Source organism: Dipodomys ordii, unplaced genomic scaffold, assembly GCF_000151885.1.
Source record: "Dipodomys ordii isolate 6190 unplaced genomic scaffold, Dord_2.0 Scaffold5, whole genome shotgun sequence".
NCBI lineage: Eukaryota > Metazoa > Chordata > Mammalia > Rodentia > Heteromyidae > Dipodomys > Dipodomys ordii.
The window spans coordinates 36252615-36273229 of record NW_012267221.1 but is presented as its reverse complement, the minus strand read 5'-3'; the positions used below and the strand labels follow the sequence as shown (position 1 = coordinate 36273229).

The 20615-nt window shown below is 36.1% G+C and overlaps 1 protein-coding gene across 1 annotated transcript in view; it reads right to left on the bottom strand.

Annotated features, from left to right (window-relative positions):
• Positions 1 to 20615, bottom strand: part of Ankar (ankyrin and armadillo repeat containing) — a 55512-nt gene extending 34897 nt beyond the window's left edge. Inside the window, exons 1-10 of the mRNA XM_013027598.1 lie at positions 20560 to 20615; positions 17642 to 18274; positions 14787 to 15224; positions 13212 to 13375; positions 12085 to 12188; positions 10769 to 10949; positions 8572 to 8791; positions 6707 to 6742; positions 3299 to 3500; positions 2388 to 2596 (exon numbers count right to left, since the gene is read on the bottom strand). Coding sequence (XP_012883052.1) covers positions 2388 to 2596; positions 3299 to 3500; positions 6707 to 6742; positions 8572 to 8791; positions 10769 to 10949; positions 12085 to 12188; positions 13212 to 13375; positions 14787 to 15224; positions 17642 to 18242 — 2155 coding nt within the window. The 5' untranslated portion in view covers positions 18243 to 18274; positions 20560 to 20615. The remainder of the gene's footprint in view (positions 1 to 2387; positions 2597 to 3298; positions 3501 to 6706; positions 6743 to 8571; positions 8792 to 10768; positions 10950 to 12084; positions 12189 to 13211; positions 13376 to 14786; positions 15225 to 17641; positions 18275 to 20559) is intronic.

Genomic DNA, 20615 nt, shown 5'->3' with positions numbered 1-20615 from the left:
CCCTGGGTTTGATTCCTCAGCACCACATAAGCAAAAAGAAAAAAGCCGGAAGTGGCGCTGTGGCTCAAGTGGTAGAGCGCTAGCCTTGAGCTGAAGAGCCGAGGGACAGCGCCCAGGCCCAGAGTTCAGGCCCCATGACTGGACCCCCCCCCAAAAAAAAAAGAAACTGGAAGAAATCTATTCCACTTGAAATTTAACTTGCTCCTTTATTTTTTTAATCACACTTTTTCGATGGTGAGGATGTTTTGACTTTGGAGGAAGTTGGAAAATAAAAATAAATTTGAGATATGTGAAATACGATTTGGATCATGAGCCACTAATTTTAACTTAAAAATGAAAACTTAGCCTATTGGCATGGAAATGGTAAATGGAGGCATAAGGAGAACCAAAGTTCAATGTGATGCCACCAGGCAAGAAGGTGGTAAAATGCTGGGGTTTTTTCATTTTTTTTAAAATTGTGATTAAGTGATTACATAAATTTCACAGTATTATGGGATAGTGATACTTTGTTAAAGTCACAAACACATTTTAACCTTCATGGGGCAAATTGTCTTTATCGTGGTCAATAAAGTTTATGAGTTCCATGAGCTTTGACAATACAGTTATTTCTTCCACATTGGGTGATATGTACATTTCTTTCCTTTTGCTTAGTGTCAGCTGTTCCCTCTTTCCTTCTCTTCCTTACCTCCCATTGGTACCACTGAGTTGCTTCGTTTTGATGGATGTCCAGTGCAGCTGATGTGTTCCACTGTTATGTTTTCTCATTTTCTGTTTCTGTGTCCTCCTCCTAGTTTCCCTCAGATGTACCCTATATGTGGTCAGCAGCATGGGGTTATTTAGTAATGATTTGATCAGATGAGTAGAGGTCCTTTGTTTCTCAAATCTTGTTTACTTTGTTTTGGATATAACATCAACTTATCAGGGAGACCATATGACATTTGTCTCTTTGCTCTTGGCTTACCTCACTCAACATGATTTCTTCTAGTTCCATCCATTTCCCTGAGATTGCCATTATTTGTCCTTTCTAATGGCTGAATAATATTCCATTGTATATAGGTACCACAATTTTTGGATCCATTCATCTGTAGTGGGGAATCTGGGTTGTTTACGTATCCTGGCTATTGTGAACAGTGCTGCAACAGACATGGAGGTACATGTGTCCTTATATCCTGGTTCCTGTTATTCAGGATAGATGCCTAGAAGTGGTATAGGGGAGGTCAATATTTAGCTTTCTGAGGACCCTCCAGACTGCTTTCCAAAGTGGCTGTGTAAGTGTACATTCCCACCAGCAGTGTAATAGGGTTCCTCTTTCTCCACACCCCTCCAGCATTTGCCATTGGCTGACTTGAGGATGTGGGCCATTCTGACTGGGGTAAGGTGGTATCTCAGGGTTGTCATTATTTGCATTTCCTTTACAACCAGGGATGGTGAACACTTCCTTATGTGTTTCTTTGCCATTTTTAGCTCTTCTTCTGAGAAGTCTCTCTTTAGTTCTCTTGCCCATTTAGTAATTGGTTTGTTGGGTTTGGGAGTTCTTGAGTTCTCAATATATACTGGATATTAACCCCTTGTCTGATTTATTGCTGGTAAATATTTTTCCCAGTTAGTTGGCTATCTTTCTAGTTTGGTTGCTATGTCTTCAGCTGTGCAGAAACTTTTTAAGGTAGCCCCATTTGTCGAGTCTCTCTCCAATTTGTTGTGACCCTGGAACTTTGTTCAGGAAGTTCTTGCCTATGTTCAAGTGTCTCTCCTACTCTGTCCTGCAGTAGTTTCACAGTTTCAGGTTTGATATTAAGGTCTTTAATCCATTTTGAGTTGATGTTAATGCATGGTGACAGGCTGGGGTCCACTTTTAGTTTTCTGCATGTGGGTGCCCAGTTTTCCCAGTACCAGTAATTGAAGAGGCTCTGATTCTTTCACTGTATGTCTTTGGCTCCTTTGTCAAATTTCACCTGCCTGTAAGATTGTGATTTTATTTCTGGATCTTCTATTCTATTCCATTGGTCTTCAGGTCTGTTTTTGTACCAGTACCAAGCTGTCTTTGTCATTATGGCTCTATTTTTCAAAATTAATAAATTAAAATTTCTTTTCAAAATTGTTGTAAAATGCTGTTTTAAAAACAAAAATGCTTGCCTAGGATGTACAAAGGCCTCTGCTCAATCCCCAGTATTGTATGAAAAAAAAATCAAAGAAAGCTACTTTTGCATTCAAAAATATAGCTCTTTATTATCTGTATTTCTATTTCTTATTTTAACTCAACTTATTTCAGTTATTTTAATGTTTAAAATATGCATGATTTTACTTCTATATATTAGTTAAGTATCAATAGTTAAACAAATAATAATCAGAAAATTTATTTACAAAGAAATCATGAGTTCCATACTTACCCACCAAAGTTTTCCAAACTGGGAGCTCAGGAATATCTAACTCTATTATATACTTTAGTATCTCTGTGTGAAAAGTTAGCACTGACAAGTGAATTATATTATTTCCTTTGGTATCCGTTTTTCTCCAGTTAGCACCAAGAGAAAAGAGGTATTGAATAGTGTCCAGTGCTCCTGAAGTTGCAGCAAGTAACAGTGGAGTACACTGATTCCTAAACATCAAGGAACACATTACAATAGGATTTGAGCATACCTATGGTATCATACTTTTTGTAAAACTCTTGAAAGTACTGTTAGAAGAACTCTTGATTTATACCATTGCCTTCCTTCCATCGGAGTTTTCATCCTCTGTATTCCCCATGTAAATAGATTTGCCCCCCTAGCTCTTCATAGTATTGGTGCCTATCCTCTTTCCCAAATTATTGTGTTTATTATGATTTCTTTGAAATTCGATGTTGTACCAAGTTCTTAAAATATGCTATCCTGTTTATTCCCTATAATAACTCTGAGTGAATGAAAAATGAAGGCAAATCTTATCAATCTATTTTACAAGTAACAAAAATGAAGCTCAAGTAGTAGTAGTCAACTCATTTCTTCACATTTCATATCTTATTACAAATCCCAGTTTCTTCATTGCGGCAGAAACTAATGGTTTATCTAAAAATTCTACTCTATTCTATGTGGATAGTGAAGGTCTTTAGGTCTCTAGGTTCAGCATATGGTGCTGCTCAAGTATATTATTATGTTTCCTATCTTCTGCCATACAACTATGTCAATGTGTGAGCAAAGCTATCATGTATATGAACATGTTTCTAGGGTTTGAACTCAGGCCTTGCACTTACCACATAAATGCTTCACCACTTGAGTCTTACCCCCAGCTCTAAAAATTTATATTCTTACAAACAATGACTTACTCAGCTGTTGCTTCAGCCTCTAATAAACTAGGTTCTTTTCTACAAAGAGCAATGAGGATACAGATATTGTCATAGAAAGCTGCAAAGTGAATTGGCATCCAGCCTCTTTTTTCAGAAAGAGTGTAATCAGCTTTGAAACAGAGTAGACAGATGGTTGCTTCTAAGGAGCAAGCCTGTGCAGCCAGGTGTAGAGGTGTTGGACCTGGAAATGATGGACAATTACTGAAGTGGTCAAAGAACTAGTGTTCCTTAAAAAATACCTGTGTGGCCAGGCACTGGTGGCTCTCATCTGTAATCTTAACCACTCAAGAGGCTGAGATCTGAGGATCATGGTTTATAGCCAGTCCGAGTAGGACTTGCTTTAATCTGCAAAATAAGCACTTAAAGAATTTATTCAGGCAATCCTATATTTGCTTAACTCAGGATGGCTTACCATTATAATGTCATACTAGTTTACATGAAAAAAAAATCAGTAACATTGAAAATATTAAATATTTTAACACAGATAATATAAAATATTCTGATAAAATAAGCCATTTGTTGTTTAAATTATTTTCTATTTTATCCAGATATTTAGGCAATATCATTTGGATTTTGAAAAAAAAACACACTTATAAAAAGGCCTCTGTTAATAAATCCAGTGAGTATTTTAGAAGTCTCATCTTACTTACCTCTCAAGAGTAATTAAGCCTGGCGCCCAGTGGCTCACACCTATAATCATAGCTACTCAGGAGGCTGAGATCTGAGGATCACAGTTCAAAGCTAGCCCGGGCAGGAAAATCTGTGAGACTTATCTCCAATTAACCATTAGAAAACTGGAAGTGGAGCTGTGGCTCAAGTGGTAGAATGCTCGCCTTGAGCTGAAGAGCTCAGGGATAGTGCCCAGGCCCAAAGTTTAAGCCCTACTACTGACAAAAAAGTATTTTATATGATGGGCACTTATTCCTACTTAAAATAGTTACTCCCCTTGGTTTTTGTGATATCACACTATTTTCTCCTAACTCAATGATACTCCTCAGCCTTCTTTGGGGACTTTCTCATTGTTTCTATGCCCAAAGGAACATTAAAGTTCTAGCTTAGGTTTTTCTATCTTCTCAGTGGCTTCATTTCTCAGCTATAAATTGATGATTCCCAATATTATATATAATACCGTCCCTGAACTATGGATTGATTTCATCATTATTATATGTCACATAGAACCATTTTTCTTCCTCCAAACCTGGTCTTCTTTGATTGCTCACTAAATCTGTGAAATACATCACGGTCTGTTCAGTTCTACAATCCAGAGACCTGGAATATTCTTTGATACCTCTTTTCATTTCTCCATAACCAGTCTATCACCAAGTTTATGTATCTCAAGAAGCTATCTCTACAACAGCCACCACTACTGTAATCCAAGCCATAATCAACTCCCAATTAATATCTGCCTTGTTGCCCTTCTCAATCCTTCTCAATAACTCTTCAGTGGCTTCTCAATGTATTTTGAAAAACAGTGACAGAAACCACTGGCTCCAGATTAACTTTTACAACTACTTCAACTAGGTCAGCTCCCTTCCATGAACCCACCTCCAACCAAACCTACTCTGTTTGGGTTTCTTGTAACTCCTGGAATGTAAGATGATTACATATTGCAGGTTACCATGGAAAGTGCTGGTCAGTACCTGTTACTCTAGCATAATTTTCAGTAGTGCTCTTTCACGTTCAAGTCTCTCTGATCTGGATCATGCATTATGCAAGTTATCTTGGGCCATTCCTGCTTTCTGACATCTTCTTTTTCTTAAATACTAACTGACTCTCCTTCCTACATCATCTTAAATGGTAGTTAAGGACTTTTTTCCTTAAATCTCTCTCAACTCATAAACTTTAAATGACCTTCTACTTGTTTAACGATCTTTTTTTCATAGCCTTTGGTATCTATACTATCTAACCTAAATCTACATATTTAATTTTTTTACGTATTCTTCCTATTTCTGGTCTGGAATGTAAGGAATTCAGAAGTCACTATTCTACCCTAATAATAATATCAACAATCCTTATTTAGATTTACCAGGGAAGTTAGGTCACATGGAGAACTAATGCCCCCAAACTGAGAGTCAGATGAATACAGAGAATCATAACTTAATGAAATAGAAACCAACAAAAGCATTAATGGGATAGGAAAACCTTAACTGTAAGATTTTTCTTATAGTTTATTATTAAGTTAAAAATGCCACTAGTGGCTTCTTATCAGTATCTGTCAATGGGAAGCAACAGCAAGAGATTGGTGAAGTGAGGAAAATGAAATCAGGTTCACTGATGTCATATCAGCTTTGCCACGTCTACCTACTAATGTAAGGTGGCCAATTCAAGTTGATCCCTTTCTCTCTCCATTTTAGAGTATTTTCTCTATAAATTTTACTTTAATTATTCAGAAATGAAAGTACAGTCTCTTGAAAATTTTTGTTTCCTCCCCACTTAGCACTGACCCCACGATTACTCCAATAAAGCTACATTTTATTAACTGTTGGTTGTGGGGGCTGAACTCTGGGCCTGGGCGCTGTCTCTCAACTCTTCAGCTCAAGGCTAGTGTCCTACCACTTGAGCCACAGTGCCACTCCTGGATTTTTCTGCTTATGTGGTGCTGAGGAATCGAACCCAGGGCCTTATGCACACGAGGCAAGCACTCTACCACTAAGCCAACTTCCTAGCCCCTATAACTGATTTTTTTAAAAACTAGTGTCAATTAGCTTTACAAAGGCATTTCATTTTGACATGTCTCTATATGCATAAATGTACCTGGATCAGACTCACCTTGTTACTCTTCTTCATCCCCATTTTCCCAAATCAATCTCAATAGATTTCATTGTTTCATTTTCATACATTAGTCATATGAAGTATTTTGCCTATATTCATCCTCCTTCACTCTCTGTTCTTCCCTCCCCCCATACACCCCAGATGGTATGTTCCATCTTCCTAATATTAGTTTTTGTTAAAGTGCATGTCTGTTATTCAAAGAGGCTTTCCCATGGTACTTTAATCAGATTGACCCCCCCCTCACCTATTTTCACATTCCCCAGCCCTTTCTCCTTATTATTCAATAGTTTTACTGAGTTTGGTTTTGCGTTTTTGATTCACATATTCAATGTTTACCCTTTAACACACACATATGATCCCAGACATGGTTATGTATATGTTTATCTTTTAAGTGTAACATCATATATGACGGAGACATTTTGGGGATTGAATTTGTAAAAATTAAGAGGTATAGCAAATTATGTATTTAAAAAATGAAAGAAAATCCTAGAAGAATATCAATAAATAGTTATTATTTCAAGCAACAAGGAATTTTCAGATGACATGCTATAAGCAAAGCCTCAGTATACACAATAACTTTTTAAAAATACACTGAATATTTTATTCATGTCTTACCATTTCTTTCTCTTTTCATGTCCACTTTGGATGACTCTGTTGTAAAAAGAAAAGACCCATAAGAAGCATGATTAATAAAATGTTTCCTACATGAGCCCTAAAGCCTCATACGAATAGAATAAAATGGCTATGTGTAGAATATGTCTGAATTACATGAAAGAATACTGAGACTGTTAGTCTACTAACTACTGCATGCACCACATACCACCACAGGCCTGGAAACATTGCCTTTCAAACAGCTGTTCAAAACTCAGTGTTGGGATAATTTTGTGGTTTTTAAACTATAAAATGGCAGTATAGTTGAACATTTCCCAAACTTCAAAATCTACCATTATCAACAAATAGAAAAGCATGAAATTTTATTTTGGTATGTGAGAAGTTTTAATCATTATCTTAAGGTAGCTGTCTTCATTAAAATATAAAAAAATCACCCTTTCTTATCATCATTATTGTTGTGCTACCCATTCCCAATAATATACCTCTAGTTTCCTTTATAGTTATGGGGGAATCTATGCTTTCCTTTTCAAATTATTTCTTGGGCAAGTTGAATGTATTCTAGTAGGTACAAAAATACAAAAATCAATATGCATTTTTAATACTAAGAAATGACTGGACTTTTTTTTTTTTTTGCTTTTCAAGACAGGTCATACTATATAGCCCAAGCTGGCCTTGAACTCACAATCCTTTCTCAGCCTCAAGTAATAGTATTACAGGGTTGTCCTGCCATGTTCAGCTTAAACAAATAGCTCTTTAAATCTGAAACTATCTTTGTAGGAAGCTATTAATCTTTAAAATTATACTACAAGAATGAACTAGTGTTATTAAATATAATTATGAATATTTTGACTATTAGTGTATTCATCTTACTAAATGTAATTTTAGAATTTTTTATATAAAGAAACTAGTCCCTCATTGAGAACTTTGGAATAAGGCTAAGAATGTTCTGAGAGCTGATGGTCATGGTCATATTTCTTTCTCTTTTCTCTGAATTTCTACAATGCATTAGTATTTTTAATAATGCTAGTGTTAATCAAATGTTGTCCTGTAGTCATTTGTCCATATATTCAAATACTTCCTGGTCAACTACTAATGTCAAGCTTTCTTCTGGATACTAGGATATTGGCAAAGTAAAACAGATCCTTGCTTTGTTGTTGTTGTTCAGTCATGGGGCTTGAATTCTGGGCTTGGGCGCTATCCCTGTGCTCTTCAGCTCAAGGCGAGCACTCTACTGCTTGAGCCACAGTACCACTTCCGGTTTTCTAGTGGTTTATTGGAGATAAGAGTCTCACAGACTTTCCTGCCCGGGCTGGCTTTGAACTGAGATCCTCAGATCTCAGCCTTCTGAGTAACTAGGATTACAGGCGTGAACCACTGGTGCCCAGCTAGATCCTTGTTTTTGATAAAGCTTACATTCAAATGAGATACAAGCAAATTTAATAATATGTAAGCTAGCAACAAACCATACTTAAACTAAAAAGAGCCCTTCTTAAGTGAAATAAAAACTCTCCACTTTGCTAAAAACACCAACAACAAATTTTAATTTGCTGTACAAATCAACATTAATTTTTTTTTTCTTTTGCAGTGGGTGGGGCTTGAACTAGGGGCCTGGGAGTTGTCCCTGAACTCTTTTTGCTCAAGAATAGCAGCAGCACTCAGCCACTTTGAGCTACAGTGCACTTCCAGTTTTCTGGTTGTTAACTGGAGAAATGAATCTCACATACTTTCCTGGCAATAGCAATCCTCAGATCTCAGCCTCCTAAGTAGGCAGTATTACAGATGTGACCAACCAGTGCCTGACACAGATTAATTCTTAATGTTAAATAAGGAGAAAACAGGTAAAAATTGGTTGAAAAACGTAATGATACCTTGGCTGAACATAATAAAGCGTCTCTGGTTGACATTGAAGTTAGCATTGCACAGTTGACATATAACAGAAACTCTGTTGTGTAGAGCTGCATGATGGAAAATAGTATAGCCTGCTTCATCTGAAACATTGATTGATGAGCTTGAGGTTTTACGGCCAAATGTATGAAAAACAGCAGATAAGCCTCTTTCAACAGCAGACTTCATACCAAATGGAATACTCTAAAATTATTAAGAAAGCCAGAGTTAGTTTTTAAAATAAAAAGATATGGTATATTAACATAATCACATGACATCTATTCACAAAACCCAGGTGGAAAGTTGCTCATTGGGCAATGCTTAAAGTTCTTAGAGCTATAAAATTTTAAGCTAGGTGATTGTGGCTTAGGCCCAGGACCATAGCTACTCAAGAGGCTAAGACGTAAGGATGGAAGTTTGAAGCCATCCTAAGCAGGAAAGTCCATGAGACTCTATCTCCAATTAATCTCCAAAAACCTGGAAGTGGAGCTGTATCTCAAGTGGTAAAGTACTAGCCTTGAGTAAAAGAGTTCAGGGACAGTGCCCAGGCCCCGAGTTAAAGCTCCAGGACCAGCAAAGCTCCAGGACTGGCACACACACAAAACACAAATAACTAAGAACAAAACAAAATAAAACCATGGAACTTAAAAAATATATATATATTTGGGACTTTTCAGTTTTTAAGGTAAATTTTATAAATTTCTTTATATACAATTTAAAGAGTAGATAAATATTTTGTTTTTATTTCTTCATTTGTTTTTGGGGGGTTTCGGTAGTGGGGCCTGAACTCTGGCCTGGGGATTGTCCCCCAACTCTTCAGCTCAAGGCTAGCACTCTACCACTTGAGTCACAGCTCCACTTCCAGGTTTTTTCTTTTTGCTTATGTGGTGCTGAGGAATCAAACCCAGGGCCTCATACATGCAAGGCAAGCACTCTACCACTGAGCCAACTTCCCAGCCCCTATTTCTTCATTTTTAATAATATATAAATGTATATAGATATACATCATTATATTTCATTGTATAGATATGCCATAATTTATTTCATCAATCTCTACTGAATATACAAGCTCCTTTCAATAATATGCATAATACTGTGCAATAATTACTTGAAAACTTATCAGACTGTTCCTTAGATAAATGTCTGAAAACATAAATCCTAGACCAGTGTACATTTTCACGTTTTAATCTACATTGCTAAATTATACCCATAGAGTGCATGAGGCACCTAGTACAACAAATGACTTTTCTAATATCCTTTAAAAGTAGATGGTGATCATTGCTAACTTAAGTGCAATGTAGTTTATTTAGGAATTTCTTTGCTCCAGGTCTCAAGATGGAGAGGTAAAACACCAAGAAGTGGGTACGCAAAAGGGGTGGGGAAGGATCAAGGGGAAAGAGGTAAACAAATGAAGAGGAGAATGGGGGAAGAATGCAGTCAAACTTGATGTATATCCTACAAAATTAAGAAATATGAGTGAAGGGGTAGATGGGGATGGATGGGTGACATTGATCAGGATATATTGTATTCATAAACTGCTTTACTGAATGGCAATTCCTTTGTACAACTACTTAAAGACAATAATAAAGAATAAATTAAAAATGTTACATTCTTGTTATAGACATTCAGACTACTATTTAAATTTAAGCATGTTGCTTTGTTGAATGACAACTCCTTTGTACAACTATTTAGATAATAAAAACATTCAAAAAATTGAATATTACTAAATTTGAATGTATTCTTATTAAAATAAACAGAAGGCAAGTTAGTGAGCATATCTGATCAGTCCCACAAGCAGTTAAGTCAAGGTATGTTAAACAGATGTAAAATTTGGTTCAGGATAATAGGTTTGCTCCTTTAGGTTTCAATCCTAGGACTGAAGCCAAGCTCTTCCAGTTACAAACTTTTTGTATGTAGAATCAGATTTATAATACTACTTTCCATACAGTATAAGAAGTCAGTAAGTATTAGGTCTCGTTATGATTAACCAGTTCACTAATAGTTTGTGTTTATTGATAAAGAATCATAAATAGAACTGTACCCTCAGTTATTAAAGTGTGGAAGTTTTCTTTTATATTGAAGGTTTTAGTTAACCTATAAACTATTTGTTCAAAACATACAGACATATGCTTGATCATATAAAACTTCGTACACTAAATTATGTGATAGTCACTGATATACCTTGCATTTCATAGATTTTTTGAAACCAAATTTCTTCTTAAATTGTTCATGTAATTGAGCTTCTGTAAGGGGAAGTCTTTTCACTCTCAGAGTGTTCACTATCTCATTTATAGCTCCCCACCATTGTGTCTTATATAGTTGCTGATAAAATATTTCAAGATCAAAACAGATCACGTAGTAGCTATAAAAAATAAGAAAAATGACTTTTCTAACTTTGAAGTGATATACTATTTTTTCTATGCTGACAAAACTCGTTTTTTTCCCCATAGTAATCAAATACAGAATTGTGGTTTAAATTATACTTGATTGTAAATGTGGCAGTAACATACTTACCAACTATGACTAATCAAATCATATATAGAAATGTCTTCTTACTGATGATTTGACTCTATGCCACACCAGAGATTTGGGCACACCAAATAGCCACTGGTTCAAATTCTGGGTGAAGGAGTCTCAAGTTTATCTTTTAACTGTGTGCTTCCTCTTCTCTTATTCTTTGTCAACATTTACTTTCTTGGGGTTAGTTTACCTTGAGTCTAGAATGATATGTTGGGTAATAGTTCCTTGGCTCTTATTACAGCAATGGCTTATGGAACTGCACCTCCAAACCAACCCACCAAGTCCCTGGACAAGGGGTGGTGTGGGAGAGATACTTGCACAAATCCTGCAGGGCCTCTATCACTATTCAGTGGAAGCAGTATGAAACTTAAGAATTATTCTGCTCTATAGGGTTGTTTGTCACCACAATAAAAACTGGCCTTCCTCCTCTCCTGCCTCCCAATGAGTATTTTCCCACACAGATTTCAAAAGTGAGTACTTCAGCCACTGATGCTGTCAGTTTCCTGGGTTTCTTCTCTAAATGCAGCTTGTTTTTACTGTAAATGCAGTATTTGTGACAGTTGTTCCCTTCTCCTATGGATCTTGACTCGTATTCTTAGGAGGTCTTAGAGATTTGCTCCATTAAACTAATTTCTGGAAAATGACCTTGTAATTCTCTATGTAAGAAAACTCTTTACCATTTGCCGAAGGAGAAAAATGAGGCCTGCTAGGTCAGTTACAGGAAAGGCCATAAAGAACTACTGTAAGGAGTGAAAAGTCCAAACCTACCCTTCTTTAATGTTCACTTCAATTCCAAGCTTATGAGACAATAGGTCTCAGTGTGTGGATGGAGTTAGTTTGAGAACCTGTTCACTTTCATTTGAGGATGTGATATAATTCTTTCTATCTGCCACCCCTCCCCATAAATATATACTAAAGGCTACTTTCACCCATTCAACAAGTGTGGCTAGTGTGGATAATTACTGAAAGCTCCTTACCTCTTTCCGTTTAATTCCATGACTGGTATTGAGTAATGTTCTTTATATCCTGAATCTTCTGCAAATGTCTTAGTAGCACAATCCTGTATTTTTTGTATGTTGTTCTAAAATATGAATTATATTACTAAACATATCTTTAAACAAATTTAAAGAAATTACAAAATTTCCTTTAAATGAAATTTTATACACATACATGACAATTTTCAATACAAAATCCTGGAAAATCCTGATCATGACTACATCTAATCCCTATTATGAGACTAAAGTTGAAAAAACATAGAAAAACTGTATATAATATAGACTAGATAGAAAAGCAATGACAATTGAGATATGATGTTTATACAAAAGTATATGTAAATTAAAATTTCCAAATGCTAGAAACTGAAGGGAAATTGACGAGCTATACTAAATGTTCAGGAATTTCTTTCCTTTATCTCTTCTTTCATCTTTTCCTTCCTTCCTTCTCTTTTTCCCTCCTCCTTCTCTTTCTTCATTCCGTGTTCCCTCCCTTCTCCCTTTCTTCATTCTTTTTTATTTAAGTGGTGATCTCACTATATGGCCCAGGCTAGTCCTGACTAATGATCTTACTGACTGATGTACATAGGTATTTGTCATTATCATTTCATTGTGTATATATGCCATAATTTATTTCATCAGCCTCTATTGAATATACATGTTCCTTTCAATGATATGCATAGTGCTGTGCAATAATTACTTAAAAACTTATCAGACTGTTTCCTTAGATAAATGTCTGAAAACACAAATCCTAGACCAATGTACATTTTCAGGCTTTAATCTACATTGCTAAATTATACCCATATAAAGTGCATGATCAACTATTCTAGGACAAATATGCCTCATTGGAAATCTCTAAATTCTGTGAGGAAGACAGCTATACCTAGCTTATTTATCTCTTCATCTTTGGCATCCAACACATCTTATAGATACAGTTGCATTGAATTTATGTATATTAAGGTACTGTAAGTTAAGATGAATAGTGAGGTATAAGAATAATCTCCTTGAAAGTTACTTAATGCCTGTACCAATAGGAACGATTTCCAACCAAAGAGCAGAATTAAAAAGAGATGTAGAAGGCCGAACCATCCTGGAATAAAAATAATTTAAACCTTAAAATCTTCCAAAGCATTCTCAATTGGAGGTGTGCTGATATCAAATTCAATTCCTCCATGAACATGAAAATATTGATTTTCTTTGTAGTGAAAATTCTGGCACTTAAAATCTTTTCCATAAACAAATGGAGGAAGTTCCCGCTCTGTCTTGACCTTGTCATCTCAAAAAATGAAAACAAAATTTTATTTTAAAAAGTTAACAGCACATATACAATCATATTTTGGATATCTAAATTCTCATTCATGTATACAAACTAAAACAATCTTGGAATTTAAATATTGGCAATCACTGCCTATTGAATCATCCATACTCTTAGTATGTATACATACAAATAATGAATAAGGTGTTCATATAATAAATTTTTAGTATTTCTGAAGCTTACTGTAAGACATTTAAAATGCATAATCAAAATATTATTCTAGGAATGAATTTAAGACATATTTATCTCATAATATGAGAAAAGAGCTGCAATTATGTGTCTTAGAAAAGCTAGTTAAATGAATTAAAACATATGAGTTAGTGTGTATAAAAAGACATGAAAAAGAAACAAGTCGTTATCTCTCATTTAAGTAAAATACCAGACCATATTTCTGTAATGAAACCACACATACAACTTAATTAAAAAAAATTTATAGGCTGAGTGCTGATGGCTCATGCCTTTAATCCTAGCTACTCTGGAGGCTGAGATCTAAGGGTTGCAATTCAAAGCCAGCCTGGGCAGTAAAGTCTGTGAGACTCTTATCTCTGATTGACTACAAACTGGATCTGGGACTTGAAGTGTAGCTGCAGGCTTTAACACAAAAGTTTAGGGACAGTGTCAAGGCCCTGAGTTGAAGAACAGCACACACAAAAAAGTCTCAGTGTCAGTGTGGGAGCACGCACATTCATACACACACATGGACAGGCAGACACAGACACAGACAGACAGACACACACACACACACAGCCTTCTTTTACTTTAGTTTTACAGATATTTCAATCTTTGTTTTCAGAAATCAAAAATGATTCCATTTAGCTGGGCACTGGTGGTTCATGCTTGTAATCCTAGATACTCAGGGATGAGATCTGAGGATCATGGTTCAAAGCCAGCCTAGGCAGGAAAGTCTGTGAGATTCATCTCCAATAAACCACTAGAAAACTGGAAGTGGCACTGTGGCTCAAGTGGTAGAGCACTAGCCTTTAGCTGAAGAGCTAAGGGACAGCACCCAGGACCAGAGTTCAAGCCAAAAAAAAAAAAAAGATTCCATTTGTAAACTTTAAACAAAATATGCTATGTCTTTGAACACTAAATTCTAATGAAATTTTACTGTATTCACAGCACCCATCATAAATATAGCATACTTCTCTGTTTACTTAGAACTTTTCCAGTAACTTTTATAACTGGCATAAATATATGTAAAGTACTAGATATATAAAACAAAAAACTTCATTATATTGGAAACATCAGATTGTATTTTATTATTTTCACAGGTGATAGGTAAATTACCTTACTGGACCAACATACTAGAAATTATGAATTATTCATTTAATATGTAGTTATATTATACATTTGATTTTGGTGACATTCTTACCTGAAAAAGGCTGAAGTAGACTGTTTAAATATGGAACTTTCATCTTCCTTTTTAAACTCAGTAAAAATGGAATCAAAAAACATATTAACTTTAGATAGCCTATCCCTCTTCTGATTTCTTTCTTCTTCTCAAAGTGTTTTTGAATAACCTTTTTTTGAAGATACAACCTTTGCTGTAGTCTTTGGTAGGTACAAATATCAAGATAATCCTGAGTATATTTTATAGCATTAGTAAGCCAGTACGCTGTTTCAAATATGAAGACATTTTCATGCTGTTGAACTTGTGTGGTACTGAATGTCATCTTTAGCATAATATGCTCAGCGTATTTCATAAATACAGCCTTTTCTTCAGGGCTATTGGGATCATATGTTGGATCTTCATTCATGTCTTCATCATAGATTCCACTAAAGTCTGGATCCTTTGTAATATCAACCAAACCTTCATAGAGAAAAATCATAGCATCCAGGGAAAGGCACAGGTTCAGTTAGTAGTATAGAAAACAAACCAACACCTCTATGTTTCTAATCCTGAGATTCAAAATGTTCAGTGGTATGAAGACTAGAGATAGCACTTTCCTCTGCTGGATATAGCTACTTAATTGTAGTCTTTGTATCTATGTATCATCCTGAATGGACACATTTTCCACTGAAATTTTTTTTAAAGTTCTTGAAAGGTTGGAAATAATTATAACACGTGGTATACTTTTTTCTTAAAAAATGGTACAACAGATGTCTTATTTTTACCATGGATGTCAAAATTGGACAAACAAACATCATTGGATCATTTTTTAAAAAGAAAGTTCAAAACTTCGATGTACACGAAACTTTAGGAGGCCTACATTTGTCATGATACCTTATAACATGAAAGTGTCTGTGATGCTTTTTCTGAAGGACTGCTCCTCTCTTAACAATTATTAAATCCGGGCTGGGAAGGTGGCTCAGTGGTAGAGCACTTGCCTTGTATGCATGAGGCCCTGGGTTTGATTCCTCAGCACCGCATAAGAAAAAAGAAAAAAGCTGGAAGTGGCGTTGTGACTCAAGTGGTAGAGTGCTAGCCTTGAGCTGAAGAGCTGAGGGACAGTGCCCAGGCCCAGAGTTCAGGCCCCACAACCGGACTCAAAAAAGAAAAAAAAAAACAACAACAAACAAAAATAGTTATTAAATCCCCCTCTTGAGCTAGAATTATAGGTTCCTAGTTCAATGAATATTTTTAAATTAATGTTTTAAATAGGTGTGCTTTATAAATTATGTTTTTTGTTTTACAATGAATTATAAAGGAAACAATAAGGCAACAACTATATGAAATTACATTACCATATTAATTATATTTGATGCTCTAATGATGATACTTATTCTATGTTTTGTTGAGAAGAGAAAACAAATGAGCTTTTCACATTTTTTTTTTTTTGCCAGTCATGGTACCTGAACTCTGGGTCTGGGCACTGCCCCACAGCTCTTCAGCTCAAGGCTAGAGCTCTACCACTTGAGCCACAGCACAATTCCGGCTTTTTTTGCTTATGTGGTGCTGAGGAATCGAATCCAGGGCCTCACGCATGCAAGGCAAGCACTCTACCACTGAGCCACCTTCCCAGCCCTCAAGGTATTTTTTTTCTAGTAACTAGCTCTACACTGACAAATAAAGGGATTTTTTCTCTAAATATTTTTCTCCTCAATTATATGTCCAATACAGATAAAAGTAATTATTTCCAACTAATTTACCAATAAAATCTTCAATAACAACATATAGCTAACAGAAACCTGGCTAACTAGGAAAAGTATTTTTCATTTCTTGTGTCAATTAATAAACAGTATTAACACTATATAAAATGGGCTAAAGAGTGAAAATATATTTTTGAATGTCTAACACATTATATATAACCAATTAATATGTCATCATACAAATCAATGGCTTTGTTCTCAGAATTGCCAAGAATGTAACCATCTGAGTGATATTTAATTTCTGAAGAATTGGAGAACATCCATTCTCAGTTTGTTAAAACCTATCATGTAACTCTCTCCTCTAATCAAATGAAATTCCAACACAGATTTATAAAAAAGTGAGATTTATTTTTTAAACTGTGCCCCAAACTATGGAATCCAATTTAGAAAATTATTGGATGTATGAGATCAGTGAAAGCATTGGGCAGTATACAGGGCACAAATGTCTCATTTCACACCCCATTCTCTACTGTCCACTGAGCTTGCTATAAAGGTACCATGGGACATTTTTTTTTTTTGTTGGTAATGGGGCTTGAACTCTGGGCCTGGCCTCAGCTCTTCGGCTCAAGGCAAGAGCTCTACCACTTAAGCCACAGTGCCACTTCTGGCCTTTTCTGCTTATATGGTGCTTAGGAATCAAACTCAGGGTCTCATGCATGGGAGACAAGCACTCTACCACTGAGCCACATTCCCAGCCCCTTCTCCAACATCTTATTGCCTGTTTTCTTACAACATAAGCACCAAGAATTAGGTACTTTCAAGAAGGGTGGGGGCCAAAGGGAGAGGTGTAGAGGACTGAATGGATGAAGAGAGGGAAAATGAAGTCAAGAATTTATTGTATATACCACAAAGTTAAGAAAAGTAAGGGAAGGGATGGGTCAAAGGAGGGGTGAAGTGTTGAAGAGGTGAATTGATCAGAAGCCTTGTATTCATAACCTGCTTTGCTAAATGGCACTTCCCTTGTACAACTTATTAAAGATAATAAAAAAATTAAGAAATGAAAATTCTTTAGAAATGATGGCAATATTTAGAAATTTATAATAAGAAATGATAGCTATATAAACTGCAGGTAAATTGCCTTTAAATATTAAAGTGACTTGTAATGAAAATAATTAAAAAGTGTTTAAGTTCTCTTACCTGCTGAACTAAATTCTGAAAAAACATCTTTAGTTGTTTGAGGCTTCCCATCTGGATCAATGTCCATAATGGTGCGCCACAATTCAGAGAATCTGGTTCTTTTCTCTTTGGGCATGTATATTCCATGCCACAGTGCTTTCAGCATATAGTCAATATGGATTAGAATCTGGCCAATTCTAGTATCATAATAGGCAGGAGGCAAATGACAAGAAGAACTCTGATCATAATTAGCTTCTAAACTGATGGAAGGTATTTGATTTAAGCAATAAATCCCAACAGCCAACTCTCTTATGATCTGATGGACTTCTCTATAGTCTAAGAGGGCAGAAGGATCCACAGGAGTCAGTAGAATTGCAGTAGAGAAGCCTACTGTATTCATTTGACTCATGAGTCCACAAGGGCTGTCTATTTGGAAGCGAACATCCTCTTTGGAAGATAACCAACTAACTAGTGCCGTAGCTAGTAATTCTTGTACTTCACTCCGATCATATTTTTCAAATAAAGCAGAAGCATTTCTCTGTATTGCTAAATTTTCCAGATAAGTTTCTTCATCTTGAACTTGATCAAGTCTAGGTACTCCTTTTTTGGGCAACCTTATCATTTCTGATTAAACCTAGTTCCTTGGTGAAGTTTCTGCAACAAATAAAAGTGAAAAGACAAATAATAAAATTTACTGTGGTAAAGAATCTTGATTTCCCTAGGAATAGATATCTCTCTAAAGTTCATCTTTTCATAGTCAACCTTCTTTTTTCAATTTTTAAAATAATTATATCATGAAAAAGCAGAAATCTGAATTGAACTAAAATTGTAAAACCTTTAGTATCCATCATGTTCTGCTTTTCCAATATAAGAAAATATTGAAAAGTATAATCATTTGCTGAATAAAAATAGTTTTGGAACTTTACAATTTAGGCAGGGGCTGGGAAGGGAAGGAATGTAGTTGTGGATATGGGAAGAAAGGTATGGTAGGGGAAAATCAAAGGAGGAGGCAACAATCCTTGATAAGAAATGTACTCATGACCTTGCTCATGTGATTGTAACCCTTCTGTACAGTATTTTCACAACAAAAAACTTATTTTAAAAAATAGTTCTGACAAAACCAGATTTATTTTATGGGTGGTTCTATAGATTATATTGCCTCATGAGATGGTAGACATGTTTGTCTCAGAATGTGTCAAGTGTTAAGAAACTCATGAGAATGTCAGGAAAAAGGCTGAGTTTATATATAGAAAGGTACTACTAAACATTTACTGTTCTATTTTTTTGTTTAGTTTTGTATATATCTTGTTTTTTTTTAATTTTATTTTATTTTATTTGTGAACATACTGTACAGAGGGGTTACAATTGCATGGGCAGGATAATGCGTACATTTCTTACCAAGCATTGCAGCCTCCTCCTTTGTTTACCCTTCCCATCCCTTCCCAGCCTCCCCCCTCCCCCCCATCCCAATCCTTCTCCTTCCCCCCTCCCCCCCCCCCCCCCCCCCCCGCACCAATGTTGTAAAGCTCGTTTTGGACATGACAACTTGTACTTCTCATTGTTGCATCAGATCCACCTGTATCCTTAAACAACTGGTTTTTCCCCATCTCCTCCACAAGTTATACTGACATCAAATATAGTGAAAGCAGGGGTTATACTGTGGGGGAGGGACATACAAAGCAACAAAGAGATAATCTTATAAATGTGTTAGAAACACATGCATGAAAGAAAAAACATTAAAATACATATCTAAGGGTTCATTTTCCTGACATCACATTATCTGACCTTTTCCGCTTGACTCGTACATATACTAGATATTGCAAATAAGGGAAACCATGGGACCTATGTTTCTTTGGGCCTGGCTTACTTCACTTAATATAATTTTTTCCAAGTCTTTCCATTTCCTAACAAATGGGGCAATGTCATTCTTTCTGATGGAGGCTATATCTTGTTTTTTTGAAGTTAACAGAATGAAGACTTGGGTTAAGAGGCATGGCTGTAGTGATGTGTCTGCTGTCTAGCAAGCACAAGGTGCTGAGTTCAATTCCCAGTACTGCCAACAGAAAGAGGCAGAGACAGAAAGATGAAGGATGAAGTGGAGAAGGACCTGCTTTAAAAAAAATGAAAATACTACTGATGCCAGGCGCTGGTGGTTCCCGCCTGTAATCCGAGCTACTCAGGAGGCTGAGATCTGAGGATGGTGGTTCAAAGCCAGCCCGGGCAGGGAAGTCTGTGAAACTCTTATCTCCAGTAAAACACCAGAAAACCAGAAGTGGCACTGTAGCTCAAGTGGTAGAGCGCTTGCCTTGAGCTGAAGAGCTGAGGGACAGCGCTCAGGCCCAGAGTTCAAGCCCCACGACCACCAAAAAAAAAAAAAAAAAAAACTACTGAACCTTCAGTTTGTTTTCTTTTCTTAAAAAAATTTTCCCTATTGCTAAGAAGCCAACCCAGATTCTCAACAAGCACTATATGACTGAGCTAAATGCCCAGCCCAGCCCTCAGGTTCTGTGGACCCAAATATTTTTAAAATATTTAAAAAAATATATAAAATTTCTACTTATTTCATTAAATTGGCCTCCATCATACAGCGATTCTCAAAATTTAGCCTGTATCAATTCACTTGAGACTTGTTAAGACACACACTGTTGGATGCCACTGGAGTTTCTGCCACTGTTAACTGGCCTGGGGTCAGAGAACTTTTATAAAGAAGATGCAGAGGCTGCTGGTCTGGGCATTGGATACTAGATAGGTGGTATTTTTCCCACTTTATAGACTTTAGGCTGACAGACTTTAGACTGACAGACTACAGGACATGTCTGAGGTTAAACAACTTTCAGATTCAGAACCTGGTGTCTAAATTCAAGCTTAACACCCATGGCTACAACCAGGTGGCATCTGCTATGGACATGGGAAAGGACAAGGAAATGAGAGAAGCCTACTTTACAAAGAAGTCATATTCTTCATGGTCCCGAGTATCCTCAGAAGCTTGAGGTGG